This window comes from Mesoplodon mirus, assembly GCF_964341445.2.
Source record: "Mesoplodon mirus genome assembly, chromosome: 6".
In the NCBI taxonomy this organism is placed as follows: Eukaryota; Metazoa; Chordata; class Mammalia; order Artiodactyla; family Ziphiidae; genus Mesoplodon; species Mesoplodon mirus.
Window position 1 is genome coordinate 63,343,713 of NC_138982.1, and position 17,087 is coordinate 63,360,799.

The 17,087-nt window shown below is 33.0% G+C and overlaps 1 protein-coding gene across 1 annotated transcript in view; it reads left to right on the forward strand.

Moving 5' to 3' along the window:
- Positions 1–630: 630 nt before the first annotated feature.
- BCHE (butyrylcholinesterase) overlaps positions 631–17,087 on the forward strand; it is a gene marked incomplete at its 5' end in the record, with an annotated part of 75,222 nt that continues 58,765 nt past the window's right edge. Inside the window, 2 exons of the mRNA XM_082625265.1 lie at positions 631–745; positions 6,628–8,152. Of these exons, the coding sequence (XP_082481391.1) occupies positions 631–745; positions 6,628–8,152 (1,640 nt within the window). The remainder of the gene's footprint in view (positions 746–6,627; positions 8,153–17,087) is intronic.

Here is a 17,087-nt window from a genome sequence, read left to right on the forward strand (position 1 = left end):
CTGGGGCTTCTCATTACACTTGACTGCTTGCAGGGTCCCCGATTAGGAAATTACCAACGCTAAGATCTGCATGACTTAAATGAGTGTTGGGGTTTGGGAGCTGGAAGGACGTACATATCAGAGACATTCATTCATTTATATAACTAGTCTTTTGATTCTCATAGCTTTATCTACAGAGTAATTAGTTTCCTATTTAATCTTTTACAGTCCTTTATAGCTCCATGATTGCCACGGATTGAAGGTACAAGATTTCAATAACAGCATTTCTTTAAAGCAACATGTATACCTTTAAATCAAAACAAGCATAAGAAACATGTATACTCCTTAAAGGAGAAAAAAAATCTTAAAAGTTCTGGTAGTGTTTAAGAAAACAAACAAACAAAAATAACCTGTGTGTTTGCTGTTCAATTTCAGCGTCTGTTAATGAAGCTCTGTGTCTTTTTTTTTCTTCACTGTTAGATGAGCGGCTGCAATCGTAAAGCATGACTCCTGTAATACTTCTGTAAATGAATCACTATTGCTTTCATACAATTAGCCTCTGAACAGATGTCAGAAAGTAAAGATTGGCTGCCTCTAGATCAAGTTGCCGCTGCCAACTCTCGCGAGCTTTGTCAGTAACAGTTGATTGTAATGTCAGTGCAGTCCAATTTACAGGCTGGAGCAGAAGCTGCTTACTGCATTTCCCTGAAGTATTATACGATTTCCATTCCTTGCAAACTTTATCATCTTCATTACAGTGAGTCGGGTAAGTTGCTCTGAATTTACATCTTCCTGTTAGAGATGCAAGTTACTGTGAAGCTCGTTCTGTGGGAGGAACGGATCCCTTCACATGTTTGTTGTGCCCCTTTGGTGCTCTGTGGGAGAAAGTCATTGCAAATGGGACACATGAAGTAAGGGAGCAGCCACATACATCAAATCTTCCAATTGATTATTCAGGGAACGCAGACTGCGGCCATTTAACTGCTAAGGAAATAATGAATTTATTCAACTTTGTATAAAGGACCGTAGCACTTGTGGAATCACTGTAATATATGTTCCCAATGCACCCTCTAAGGGAAAACACTTTATGCTGTGTTTTACCCTTAAATGCACTGTTTAGTGAATTTCTCTTTAAAAGAGTAACAAAAGTGTTTTTTTTGACCAGTCTTACTCTCTAGTTTTTTTCTTTTTTTAAAGTGGTTTGAAATGAATAGTTATTGTCTGGCTCTACAGGGTACTTAACATTTTGCCATCTGAAACTTTAACAATATCAATTGACAAAGGAAAAGTCTAAGTTTCTTTTCTGTGAAAGGAAAAAGCTATTTCCCAATTTGATTTACAAACTTTTGTCCCATTTGCACTGTTTGTTCTCTTTCTTTTAATATGTGTGTTTATAGCAAAATATTTTACATTTGCTATTATTTTATTATTATGGAAATAATAAGCTAATATAGACTTTCTGCTCATCCTATGATTTTGTAACTCTACCTTTATTTTGATGTCAGTTCTTGTTTAACCAGAGGATTAAGCATTGAGTATAAAATATATGCATGATTAAAAGTAAACTGAAATGTGAGCAAAATTATTTCATTATTTATGATTTCTATTTGTAATTAAAAAAATTAAAGTTATCTCTTCCAAATTTTTATGAAGATATTGCATGATAATAAACTCAATTAGGAGTTACTGTCACTAGGCTGTGTAATGCTTCCATAATATAAGCTATCTCATACCTATGATAAATATTACATTTCACTTATATAAATAGTTACTTTGTTTAAGGATAAGCATGCGTTTTTAAAGAGTGACTTTTACTTTAAAAGACATGTTTAGAATTCTCTGTGTATTTGAAATAACGTGACGTTTTGGAAGCAAATTAAATTTCTAATTGGATTTGCAAAGTTCTGTTTTATTCTCCTAGACCTGTTGTTGTTCGTTTTTAATGTCCTGTTTCTTTAATTGTAAGAAAATATTTGGGATCTACTCCACATTTCAGTTTTTAGAATATAAGCTAATAATATAATATAATAATAATAATATATAAGCTAATAATAATAAGCTAATAATGTCTTAGCAAATGATATCTTAGTTACAAATTTAGTTTGTGCTTTGATTTATTTCTTGGTAACAATTAATAATATATACTTAAATTGTATGCTGTCTTCATTTTAATGCTTTCATGCCAAAATCTGCTCATTCTTATCAAAACTAAACTGTTTCAAACGTTGGAGAATTATAATTGAATAGATGTCAACCTAAGAACAGATTGAACTTTCAAAGAAGATCCAAGATATCTCTGTAATATTAATTGCTCAAATTGTTCACACAATGAAAACTTTGTGGATGTTCTTCCTGATTGAGGACAGTTACAGATCTGTTTCTCATACCTAATATAGTGTCTTCTATGTATACACATCCTTTTAGTGCCTACTGGGTATCTGAAGGATCCCTGAAAGACAATGCTATAGTCTATTTATAAACAGACTTCCTCAGTTCCCCACTTCACTTAGCCTACAACAAAACAAGCTCTTTAAGTTTAGTATAAAGGCTCAGTTGTTTTAATTGAACTAAATACATTTTAGTGGCACTTGTTGTAGATCATATTTTCTAGATGGCTCTTTCCCCACCATTTTAACAGTCCATTTTAATATAGAAATATATATTCTAATAAAACTTTTTAAAAGACAGGAAAATTACATTCAGAGAAAACTATTATCAATTTTTGCATGACCATCCTTTAAGAAGTCCTTGACTGGCCAATTATTTTCATAATTTGATTGATATCCAATTATGGCAAATATATGGCAAATAAATAGTTCTTTATATCAATAACTTGCTTGCATCCATATCTATAGCATAACTTTATATGTTTTAAAAATCAGCCAAGGAATTTCAATACTTTCAAAATTGAATTAAGAATGCAAAAAGAAGGAAATTATTTTTTACCTTTTTTTAATTTTTAATTATTTTTAAGTTTAGAATATTTTCCCAAAATTGCCAGGAGATTTTGATATTCTGGAGCATTTAATAAACTTGGAACACTATAGTATCAATTGTCTTTCAGGTTTTTCTCTCTTCCCACTCCCATCCATTCTCTTTTGCAATTCCAAACAAAACCTCCTTCTTTTAATCAAATATTAAAGATTATTACAATAAGTTAATTGATCTAAATCCAGATATTTAGTTGTCCTTGGTATAAAACTTTACCCCATTCTTTATGATAAACATGTTATGTGTTCTCAGAGTTTAAATTATTTAATGTGCCAGTAGTCAATTTGCACCAGAAAGTATAGGAGGAAATAAATGGAATTTTATTGAATATTTCAATTATTAGTAAAGACTTAAAGATATAGAGTAATAACATTTCTTAGTTTCCTTTATTTGTCTCTCTTTTGATTGTTTAATCATGTGATAGCATATATTAAAAACATAAACATCTCTTAATGGTAAAACCACAGTGCAACATGTGAGACTAGAGAATACCAGGTTATGAAAAGAACAAAATAATGCTTACTTAAATAAAGTACTGCAGCTAAATATATATATATATATATATATATATATATATATATATATATATATATATAATAACCTATGCTAACAATGAGTATGCTAACAATGAGTATGTGAACATAAGCAAATTTTCTTATTAAAACCTAGATTTAATAATATTAATAATAATTCACCATGACAGTGAATTGGAATTATATTGCCATCCTTGCAATAAACACAGGCTTACAATGATTTTTTGGATGTTAGTAATTACATTATTTACAATTACAAGGTGTAAGTACTTGTATTACTAATATCAAGGTGATGACTCACAGATATTATTGTTGAAAAAGCAAGATTATTATTCATATAAATCATATTATATAACATTAAGTTCTACTCAGCACAAAATATAAATAAAAACATACAAGATGTAGTAGTATAAATCAAAAACATGGGGATGATAGTACAAACTTTTAGATGTTATAGCAGCCTTTCATAACACATGCAATGAAAATTATTATATTTATTAATTACATACAAAACCAAAATTTTGGTAGTAATTTTATATTTGCTATGCAATAAAATTAATAAATAATAGAATGAAAGTTTGAAAATTGTCAGACAGCAAAAATTATTAGGATTTGTTTTATGGTTTAAAAGACAAAATAAGATTTATATAAAACCCCCCAAAAAATGATTGTCTTTATTAGACTCAGAAGACATTGATTGAGCTAGGCCAAAGGCAAGAATGAGTCCATCCAAAGATGCTGCAATCTATCTGTTGAAATGCAACTTAGAATAAACCAGCTTTGTATCTTAATTCCTTTTCCTTTCTAAAACAAGTTTTTAAAAATGAAAAAAAAATCTATCACAGCACTTTTCTTTCTTCCAAATGCCCTCCTCCATTTATTTAGAAGAAATGTCTTAGGAATTATCAGAAGGAAGAAAAAAAAAAACCACATAACTGTGGTATGTGGTAGCAGTGTCTCTAAAACTCCTAACTCTCAGAAATATAAAATTTTATTAGTAAGTGTCAACTTTACAAGGAAACTTTATATTATTATGACTTTTATTTACTTATTATTTTTAGAAGATAAATTGCATTTTTGTTATGATTATAATAATAACTAAATTTTATATTAGTATATACATAGTGTTAAAATATTATATACTTCAATAATATATTTTATTGGTATTAGCACAAATTCAGTTGTATCAAAATTGAGAGCATAAAAATTAATCTCATGGCTTGATTTTTTTAAACCTTATAACAATCATTATGTATAAATATATATGTATATATATATATATGCATAAACATGGACGTCAGTAGAGTTAGATATAAATATATAGATATAGACACAGCCATAAACACAGACAAAGATAGAGGCAGAAATAGAGACAGAGATAGAGGTATAGATGGAGATATATCTATAAATATTAGACATTGAACAAAATAGTATACACAGTGGACTAGTTTATTCAGATATTTTGGGGGATCAAAAAATACTTGTTGATCACTAGCTGTCCTATGAGCAGTGGTGAATGAGGCTGATTACAGTGAGTATCATAGATCTGAGACACTTATCACCATAGATAGTGCCTTAATCTCTGCCTTCTAAGACAATGTAATTTAAAAAGTAGAATAAAAAGACTAATACAAGTTCTCAATGCTCACAGGATTAGCTTCTTGGACACATAGGTTGGACTTATTATTACACTATCAAAACATAATAAAAATATTTTGTACATGTATGGACCTTTGCTATTCTTATGTGGATGAGAATCAGTGTTTGTATTTGACAGTTTTAATCAGATTTTCTTTTTTCTTTCAGTTATATAAAGATGTTAGTTCTTTCAAATGATATCTGCATTACATTTTTCTGTCCCTCTTTGCCACTTGGAGTTTCAGAATCTGATTTAATTTTTTTTTTTATTTAAAAGAAACTCAAGTATGCATTATGAATTTTTAATGAAAATTTGATTTCCCCAAATGTTCTCTTCATATCATTAATAAATATTATTTAATAAAATGCCAAGTAGTTATGATTTTATAGGTCTCAAAGATTACTTTTGCTTCCCCAACTTTTCCCAGTACTTTCTGTTTTAATCCTCTTATTTCACTCATCGTGTCCACTATCAAAATACAAGTAAATCTGACCATGCTAATACATTTAACCTCCCTAGTTGCACATGCTTTAATCAATTAACAAATTAACAGACATGCGTTGAGTAATCCCTGAGTGTAAAATTTCTTCTAAGTCAGTTTCTTCTCCCACATCTAACGTTATCTCCATTGACAATATAATTCAGGTACAAAAGCCCTTCGTGGTTATTCAGTTTCAGAGGAATTGGTATATATCCAGTCTTCCCTTTCCAGTTTTCCCTGTAGGCCTTTATAGTGGTAGCAGATTTGTTAGTTTTCACAATTTGTAGGAAAAATGGCAACTACTGTATTTTTTTGTTACTTCACATTCTGTGAATTGCTTGTCCAAATTCTCTTCTGACCACAGGCTACAATTATACAGAGGAAGAAACCACTAGGCAAAAAGGACCACAGAAGGGACCATGGAAACAGAAAAAAGCAGTTATAGAAGTCTGAGGATCCTTAAAGGTTCTTAACCTACTGTCAAGAGCCAGCCAGCCATGATTAGAACTGTATATATTTCAGAGAATATATAAGCTTGTATTTTCTCTTCTAACTAGGGTAAAAATTTAATCTATTACATCTATCATTAAGTAGACTACCACTTAATGCCACCTTTGGTGGTGCTGTGTATGGTAAAGAAGTATATATATATATATATATATATATATATATATATATATATATATATATATATATACACTAATGCCTTGGACAAATTTCCTCCTTAAAAAACTACATCTTTCCTACAGAGATTTGAAAACAGATCTTTCAAAATTGAAATAATTTCTCCTTTTCCATTTCACTCATTTATTTCTAAATTGAAAACTGAAATATCTCCAACCATTTTCTATATTTTTTATGTGTCTTTATAGCAGTAACAGATTTATTAGTTTTCATAATTTATAGGATTGATAAGAACTACTAAATTTTAGTTAATTATCATCAGTAAAATATAATACTAGATGCATGAGGCTGTTAAAACTTCCCACTTATCTCTCTTGCAGAAACCAATATGCAGAGCAAGGGTACAATCATATACATCAGATTTCTCTTGTGGTTTCTTCTGCTCTGGGTGCTCTTTGGGAAGTCACACACTGAAGAAGACATCATAATTACCACCAAGAATGGAAAAGTCAGAGGGATGAACTTGCCAGTTCTTGGTGGCACAGTAACAGCCTTTCTTGGAATCCCCTATGCACAGCCACCTGTTGGTAGACTTCGATTCAAAAAGCCACAGTCCTTGACCAAGTGGCCCAATATTTGGAATGCCACAAAATATGCAAATTCTTGCTATCAGAACACAGATCAAAGTTTCCCAGGCTTCCTTGGATCAGAGATGTGGAACCCAAACACTGACCTCAGTGAAGACTGTTTATATCTGAATGTGTGGATTCCAGCACCTAAACCAAAAAATGCTACTGTAATGATATGGATCTATGGTGGTGGCTTTCAGACTGGGACATCATCTTTGCATGTTTATGATGGCAAGTTTCTGGCACGGGCTGAAAGAGTTATTGTGGTTTCAATGAACTATAGGGTGGGTGCCCTAGGATTCTTAGCTTTACCGGGAAATCCTGAGGCGCCAGGAAACACAGGCTTATTTGATCAACAGTTGGCCCTTCAGTGGGTCCAAAAAAATATTGCAGCCTTTGGTGGAAATCCTAAGAGTGTAACTCTCTTTGGAGAAAGTGCAGGAGCAGCTTCAGTCAGCCTTCATTTACTTTCTCCTAGAAGCCACCCATTGTTTACCAGAGCCATTCTGCAAAGTGGATCCTCTAATTCCCCTTGGGTAGTGACATCTCTTCATGAAGCTAGGAACAGAACATTGACTTTAGCTAAATTTATTGGTTGCTCTAGGGAAAATGAGACTGAGATAATCAAATGTCTTCGAAATAAAGATCCCCAGGAAATTCTTCTGAATGAAGTATTTGTTGTCCCTTATGGTACGCTCTTGTCAGTAAACTTTGGTCCAACTGTGGATGGTGATTTTCTCACTGACATGCCAGACACACTACTCCAACTTGGACAGTTCAAAAAAACCCAGATCTTGGTGGGTGTTAACAAAGATGAAGGGACAGCATTTTTAGTATATGGTGCTCCTGGTTTCAGCAAAGATAACAATAGTATTATAACTAGAAAAGAATTTCAAGAAGGTTTAAAAATATTTTTTCCGGGATTGAGTGAATTTGGAAAGGAATCGATCCTCTTCCACTACATGGACCGGTTAGATGATCAGAGAGCTGAAAACTACCGTGAGGCCTTGGATGATGTTGTTGGGGATTATAATATCATATGCCCTGCCTTGGAGTTCACCAAAAAGTTCTCAGATATGGGAAACAATGCCTTTTTCTACTATTTTGAACACCGATCCTCCAAACTCCCTTGGCCAGAATGGATGGGAGTGATGCATGGTTATGAGATTGAATTTGTCTTCGGTTTACCTCTGGAAAGAAGAGTTAATTACACAAAATCTGAGGAAATTTTGAGTAGATCCATTATGAAACGCTGGGCAAATTTTGCAAAATATGGGTAAGTGCCAATTTTTGTTGTTGTTCTTGTTTGGCTTTGCTTTATTTTGCTTAACTTTGCTTGGTCTCCAGTGTAGACTTCATTAAAGGTACAGAAACATTTTGATTATTTATTCTCTTCATACCTTAAGCTGTTTTTTTGTTTGTTTGTTTGTTTTTTAAATTTTATTTATTTTACTTATTTATTTTTGGCTGTGTTGGGTCTTCGTTGCTGCGTGTGGGCTTTCTCTAGTTGTGTTGACAGGCTCCTCATTGCAGTGGCTTCTCTTGTTGTGGAGCACAGGCTCTAGGCATGCAGACTTCAGTAGTTGTGCTGCATGGGCTCAGTAGCTGTGACTTGCGGGCCCTAGAACTCAGGCTCAGTAGTTGTAGCCCCCGGGCCTAGCTGCTCTGCAGCATGTGGGATCTTCCTGGACCAGGGTTTGAACCTGTGTCCCCTTCATTGGCAGGTGGATTCTTAACCACTGAGCCACCAGGGAAGCCCTGGTTTTGTTTTTTATTATGTACTGCATTTCAGTTCCTTGCATCAGAGTGCTTAAGAGAAATAATCAAATAACTTTTATGAAAAATATTTTCTGATTTCATTTCCAAAGTACTTCAAAGTACTTTAACAATGTTCACCAAAGTTTGTACGGAAATAGATGTTTACCTTGAGAACTAAAATTACTGTGACATGTTATTAAGCCTGAAAGTTTATAGTGTTCACAGGTTTAAGAAAGATTAGGAATATCTCTCTTTTTCTCATGCTCTTAAGCAGTAGTACATTGTTACCTGATACACAAAGAAATACATCCCTGCTTAGGAAAATCAAAGGGCAAGATGGTGATAAGGTTGGCCCTCAGATTATTCAAAATACAGAATTTGCCATTTTATCAACGTTTTTTATTCCCTAATATGTTTGTTCAGAGCCTTTAGGTAACCTGTGTTGAATGAGAGCTACAAGAGTCATCTTGTTCAGCTAAGCTGTCTTACACTTGAGTAGTCATATAGATGACATTACATAATCAGAGATGTTACAGAAGAACATATTTTCCCTCGTATATTATAAATATTGTGATAGTATGTCTTCAATAGTCAGAACAAAATAATCTCTTTGAATATATATTCTATTTTTTTTAATATTTTGTGTGTGTAAAAAATAAGGTTCTTTTTTGTTTGTTTGTTTGTTTGTTTTTTACTGTTTGTAACCCCAAATTGAATTTTATACATTGTAATAATTTGTATCAATGAGAATAATAAAATAATAGAAATTTGGGCATATCTTTTTTTGAAAAGTGCTTACAGAAACTCACAAATTGATTGATGCATTAATCCAATTTGTCATCCTGTGTTTTACAATTGAAAAGAATGTTGAGAATAATTTTGCTTTCTGGTTTTCTTTCCCAACCTCCATTTGGAATTCATTGTACTCCATGTTACTGTATGTATCTTTCTACAAAGTACTTGTATGATATAATTCATCTCAAATTTTTGATACTTATTTACTGTGTATAAAGCTAAAACTCTTCCACGTGGCATTAAGAGGCTTCTATAATCTCTTTGCAACCCGTACTCCCCAACACCTTGTTGCTTGGTAGATGAGTTATCTCATGAATACCAAAGATTTCAAGCTTAACTACACCTTAGAGCCTTGTTCTTGCTATGTGCCCTGCTTAGAACATTTACCTTTCTCCTTTTTAATGACACAAGTCCTACTATTTTGTTAAAGTTTTGACTGACTACATGTTTCATACAATGTATATTTAATTCCTAGAGTTGTAATTCCTTCAGACCTCTTTTTCACTCTCACAGAAGCCATTGACTGTCACGTGTCTAAATCCTATCTTTCATTGTATTCTGAGCCTCCTAAACCAGACTAAGAACTAGCTTCTTGAAAGAGAACCTGTGGTTTTATTAGATACTCATTAAAGTACTGACATTAGTATATGTCACATTTTGCAAATATGTGGTTAATGACTCAATAAAAGCAGGTAAAAGCTAGTATGGGTAAAAAAATTTTTTTTCAAGATATGTAGGCTATTATATTATCTGTTATTATATTATCTGTAACTGTGCAATATCTTACACCTTCTCAACATCAATCTAAATTTCTGCTTAAGAAGGATCATCTTATTTCTAGAGTTGCATTAGAATTATGTATATTTCATTCTGTTCTCTCCCTCAAGGCTCTATCCATATTAAATCATCTGAATATATTTTTAATTCTTTCTGGCAATTCTAGAGATTATAAATAACTTAAGGGGAATATTAAGGGAATTTAAGGGAAATATCAATATTTCTTCAAATTATTGATGCCTGTAAATTTTTAGAGGACTTCATACTTTGCATGTTTAAATCATCAAGTAATTTATATTTTCTTATTTCACAATTGGGAACACTGAGAACCAGATGTGGTAAAGGTCATATTTATGGTACACAGATAGCAACAGGTCAAAGAAGAGAATATTTGACAATTAATAGAATAATAGATTGTTTAATCCTAATCTTCTATGATTAGCATATTTTAATGGGAAATAAATAAAGGTTGACACATTTTAATTATAATGATAAATTCATATAAACAAGATTATAAACCATAAAAACTAAACTTTTTAAAGAAGTTCAGCTATAACAAGATGTCATTTCAGTCGGTGAGTTTCTTTAGAGTCCATGTTTGCACAGTTGAGCAGATAATAACATGTAATATGCATTGAGATTTGACTTGATGGCAAACATAATTTTAATCTCCTGGTGTACATTATCAGTTTTCAAAGTATACCTATGAATAAATACAGAAGTTTAGAATGATTAAATAAACTCCATGGAAACAAAGTTGGTTTAAGCGTTAGGTTTGGAAATCCACCCATATTTATTTGACCACAAACATGATGTTTGATGTTTTCATTCCAGGGAGATTCTCCCCCTTATTTCCCCTCTACTCCCCATACCGGGGACATTTAACAATGTCTGGATTTGGGGTACTACTAGCAAGGTAGAGACCAGGGGTGCTGCTAAACATCTTAAAATGCACATGACAGCCCCCCACAACAGCGAATTATTCATTCCAAAGGTCAGTAATGCCAAGACTGGGAAACTGCAGGATTTTACTTCCATATAACCCCAAAATGACGCATCAAGAAAGTAAAAAAATAGAACTGAGCATTGTAATAATCATCCAGGAAAATGAGTTTTACAGTTCGTGGTTCATAAAATGTTTTAATGGATTTTTCTCCTTAAGTAATAAGTTTAGTATATATTGTATTTCTCATTAGGATTAAGTTCAAAATAATTTTGAATTTTCCTTTGTGATATTTTATTTTGCCAATGGGTTGTTTAGTAGTCTATTGTTTACCTTCCAGCTATTTGGGTAATTTCTAGATATCTTGTTGTGGATTTCTAATTGAATTCAGTTCTAGTAAGAGATTATACTCTGTAAGATTTTTCCCTTTGAAATATATTGAGAATTATTTTATGACCCAGCATATGATCCTTATAGGTGATTATTGTATGTGCTCTTGAAAAGAATGTGTGTTCTTCAATTATTTGGTATGGTGTGTTCTGTAAATTAATTAGTTCATGGTTGCTCAGGTCTTCTAATAGTCTTACTAATATTTTTTGCCTACTTGTTTTAAATACTGAGAGAAGGGTATTAACACCTTGGACTATAACTATGGTATTATTTATTTCTCCATTTAGTTCTGCTAACTTTCCTTTTAATATTTTAAATCTATACTATTAATTCCATGTACTTTTAGGATTATGTAGGCCTGATTAATTGACTGTTTGTCATTATGAAATGTCTCTGTCCTGAACTTGACTTTGCCTAATATTAAGATAGATACATCAAGTTTCCCATGCTTACATTTGCATAATATATTTTGTACCATCCTTTTACTCCAACCCACCTATTAAATAAATAAATAAATAAAACCCTTCTTACAGTTGGTGTGATCAACCCATTTGATATTTAATGTAATTGTCAATATGTTTTTGTTTAAATCTAACAACTTGCTATTATTTTTTTCTTTTTTTTGAATTGTTGAATTTTATTTTATTTATATTTTTATACAGCAGGTTCTTATTAGTCATCAATTTTATACACATCAGTGTATACATGTCAATCCCAATCGCCTAATTCATCACACCACCATTCCCACCCCCTTCGGCTTTCTCCACTTGGTGTCCATACGTTTGTTCTCTACATCTGTGTCTCAATTTCTGCCCTGCAAACTGGTTCATCTGTACCATTTTTCTAGGTTCCACATATATGAATTAATATACAATATTCGTTTTTCTCTTTCTGACTTACTTCACTCTGTATGCAGTCTCTAGATCCATCCACGTCTCAACAAATGACCCAATTTTGTTCCTTTTTATGGCCGAGTAATATTCCATTGTATATATACACCACACCTTCTTTATTCATTCATCTGTCAATGGGCATTTAGGTTGTTTCCATGACCTGGCTATTGTAAATAGTGCTGCAATGAACATTGGGATGCATGTGTCTTTTTGAATTATGTTTTTCTCTGGGTATATGCTCAGTAGTAGGATTGCTGGATCATATGGTAATTCTACTTTTAGATTTTTAAGGAACTTCCATACTGTTCTTCATAATGGCCGTATCAATTTACATTCCCACAAGCAGTGCAAGACGGTTCCCTTTTCTCCACACCCTCTCCAGAATCTGTTGTTTGTAGATTTTCTGTTGATGCCCATTCTATCTGGTGTGAGGTGATACCTCATTGTAGCTGTGATTTGCATTTCTCTAATAATTAGTGATGTGGAGCAGCTTTTCATGTGCTTCTTGGTCATATTTATGTCTTCTTTGGAGAAATATCTGTTTAGGTCTTCTGCCCATTTTTGGATTGGGTTGTTTGTTTTTTTTTAATATTGAGCTGCATGAGCTGTTTCTGTATTTTGGGGATTAATCCTTTGTCCATTGCTTCATTTGCAAATATTTTGTCCCATTCTGAGGGTTGTCTTTTTGTCTTGTTTATGATTTCCTTTGCTGTGCAAAAGCTTTGAAGTTTCATTAGGTCCCATTTGTTTATTTTGGTTCTTATTTCCATTTCTCTAGGAGGTGGATGAAAAAAGATCTTGCTGTGATTTATGTCAAAGAGGGTTCTTCCTATGTTTTCCTCTAAGAATTTGATAATGTCTGGCCTTACATTTAGGTCTCGAATCCATTTTGAGTTTATTTTTGTGTATGGTGTTAGGGAGTGTTATAATTTCATTCTTTTACATGTAACTGTCCAGTTTTCCCAGCACCACTTATTGAAGAGACTGTCTTTTCTCCATTGTATATCCTTGCCTCCTTAGTCATAGATTAGTTGACCATAGGTACGTGGGTTTATCTCTGGGCTTTGTATCTTGTTCTATTGATCTATGTTTCTGTTTTTGTGCCAGTACCATATTGTCTTGATTACTATAGCTTTGTAGTATATTCTGAAGTCAGGGAGTCTGATTCCTCCAGTTCCATTCTTTTCCCTCAAGACTGCTTTGGCTATTCGAGGTCTTTTGTGTCTCCATACAAATTTTAAGATTTTTTGTTCTAGTTCCATAAAAAATGACATTTGTAATTTGATAGGGATTACATTGAATCTGTAAATTGCTTTGGATAGTATAGTCATTTTTCACAATATCGTTTCTTCCAATCCAAGAACATAGTATATCTCTCCATCTGTTGGTATCATCTTTAATTTCCTTCATCAGTGTCTTATAATTTTCTGCATACAGGTCTTTTGTCTCCCTAGGTAAGCTTATTCCTAGGTATTTTATTCTTTTTGTTGCAATGGTAAATGAGAGTGTTTCCTTAATTTCACTTTCAGAATTTTCATCATTAGTGTATAGGAATGTAAGAGATTTCTCTGCATTAATTTTGTATCCTGCAACTTTACCAAATTCATTGATTAGCTCTAGTAGTTTTCTGGTACCACCTTGCTATATATATATATATATATATTTTTTTTTGCAATACGCGGGCCTCTCACTGCTGTGGCCTCTCCCATTGTGGAGCACAGGCTCCAGATGCGCAGGCCCAGCAGCCATGGCTCACGGGCCCAGCCGCTCCGCGGCATGTGGGATCCTCCCGGACTGGGGCACGAACCCATGTCCCCTGCATCGGCAGGAGGACTCTCAACCACTGTGCCACCAGGGAAGCCCCCAACTTGCTATTTTTAATCCATCCTTCTTATTGCTCCTTTTCAGCTTTTTTCTGCAATAGTTTAATGCTTTATTTGATTTTATTTTTATTTATTTATTTTTATTATTTTTTTGTGTGTGTGTGGTATGCGGGCCTCTCACTGTTGTGGTCTCTCCCATTGTGGAGCACAGGTTCCAGACATGCAGGCTCATCGGCCATGGCTCATGGGCTCAACCGCTTCACGGCATGTGGGATCTTCCCGGACCGGGGCACGAACCTGTGTCCCCTGCATTGGCAGGCGGACTCTCAACCACTGCACCACCAGGGAAGCCCTGATTTTATTTTTAAACAGATGTTTTAGTTTGCCTTTAATTTTTTCACCAGTATTTGTCTTAATGCTAACAATTGTTTCTTTAACTTATAACTAAATACTTAGAGTTAATACTGAACCACTTAGCACTTTGCCATTGACATTTCCCACTTTCTAAACAATGCATGCTTCCTATTTTCCATTTCACTCTTACTACTTCACAAATGTAAGAAACTAACAGTATAGTTTCATTTATTGTACTCCATTTTTTTATATTGCTGTCATATGTTTATAAAATGTATAATATAAAATCCCTCATAAAATTTTATTTGCTTTAAATGATCAATTATATTAAGATAAATTCATAAAAGAAAAGAAAAAATATTATTTTATGTTTACTCATGTATATACAATTTCCAGTGTTCTTTACTCTTTCTTGTGGATTCTCATCTGACATCATTTCCCTTTGTGCTGAAGAATATCCTTTAGGATTTCTCATTGGCAGCTTGGCTAGTTACAAATTTCCTCAGCTTTTTAAAATCTGGAAATACCTTTATTTTGCTTCAATTGAATGATATATTTTTTAAGAAGATAGAATTCTGGTTTGATCTTTTTTCTTTTATCAGTTTAAAGATGTGTTTCATTTTCTTCTTATCTCTTCAGTTCTGATGTAAAGTGAGCCTTTATTCATATGATTGTCCCCTGTATACAATTAAAAAACAATATTTCCTCTGGTTGATTTCAAAATTTTCTGTTTATCTTTGGTTTCAATTGTTCATCATGTTTCCAAGTGCGATTTCTTTGGTTAAGCATTTTGTTTTGTTTTGGCCTGGTGTTTACTAAGATTCTTTCTGGTGATTTTCAATGTCACATTTGAGAAATTTTGTGTCAGTATTCCATCAAATATTCTTTCTGCCCCATTCTCACTCTCATCTCCTTCACAAACTCCCAATATACATGCACTAGACTATTGAATTTTGTTCCACAGGTCTCTAAGGCTCTGTTCCCTTTTCTGCAGTTTTGCTTCTGTTTTTCAAATTAGATACATTTTGTTTTCTATTTTATTTATTTATTTATTTTTACTATATCTTTATTGGAGTATAATTGTTTCACAATACTGTGTTAGTTTCTGTTGTACAACAAAGTGAATTAGCCATATACATACATATATCCCTATATCCCCTCCTTCTTGAGCCTTCCTCCCATCCTCCCTATGCTACGTGTTTAGGTCATCACAAAACATTGAGCTGATCTCCCTGTGCTATGCAGTAATTTCCCACTAGCCATCCATTTTGCATTTGGTAGTGTATACATGTCAATGCTACTCTCTCACTTCATTCCAGCTTTTCCCCTTCCCCCTAAATGTCCTCAAGTCCATTCTCTATGTCTGTGTCTTTATTCCTGTCCTGCCACTAGGTTCATCAGTACCGTTTTTTTTTATATTCCGTATATATGCATTAGCATACGGTATTTGTTTTTCTCTTTCTGAATTACTTCACTTGTATGACAGACTCTAGGTCCATCCACCTCAATATAAATAACTCAGTTTCATTTCTTTTCTTCCCTTTTCTTCAGTTTTGCTTCTGTTTTTCACATTAGGTACATTTTTAAATTGGTTTCTCTGCAAGCTCAGTGACTCTTCTATCTTCTTCAATCTGTGGTTGAACTTACCCAATGATTTTTTTATTTCACTCATTAGTGTTCAGATCTAATTTTTTCCAGTAGTTTCATTATTTTTCTGAGTTCCTCCCTGTTTTCTATTTAAAAATATTATTCTTTAAGTTCTTGAACATACTTAAAATAGCTGCCTTAAGGTTTTGTTTGCTCATCCAATATCTGTTTCATGGGTTCATTTTCTATTTTCCTATTTCTTTGCATGTCTAGAAATTTTCAAATTTGTACTAGACTTTGTGGATGATATGAGTAGAAATTCTATATTATTTTAGCCTCCTCTGAATAATGTATGCTTCCATGGAATAATGTTTGCTTGTTTGTTTTTAATTTTACTAGGCAGTTCAATTAAAGGATGTGTATAGACTTGAATTTTTCTCAAATGTGTATAGGCTTGGTTTTATATTTTGTTAGACTGAATCCATGAAAGGCCCAAGATATTTTATAGTCCCTCTAACTTGGCAGGACTTAAACTCCAATGTCTGTTGTCACTGAGGATATTACAGTTACTTGGTTTAAGTATCTATTAGGATGGGGATAGACTGAGTCTCTTTACTCCCAAGTTATAACTTTCCACTCAGCTAGACTGAGTATTAATGAGGTATTAAGGAGATGAAAACAAAAATGTTGACAACATTATAATAGTATTTCTCTCTCCGGTTTTTCCATCTCTTTTCTGCTCTCAGCCCTGCAGCATCTTCTCTCTGTTTAAACTCTCATACTCTCATCTTGCACATATTTAGCCCAAGACTCAGCCAAAGATCTGCAGGGAGACCTGTCCCACAGATTCTAATTTCTTCTCTATCCTAGAACTCTTATTTCTGTCTTTTA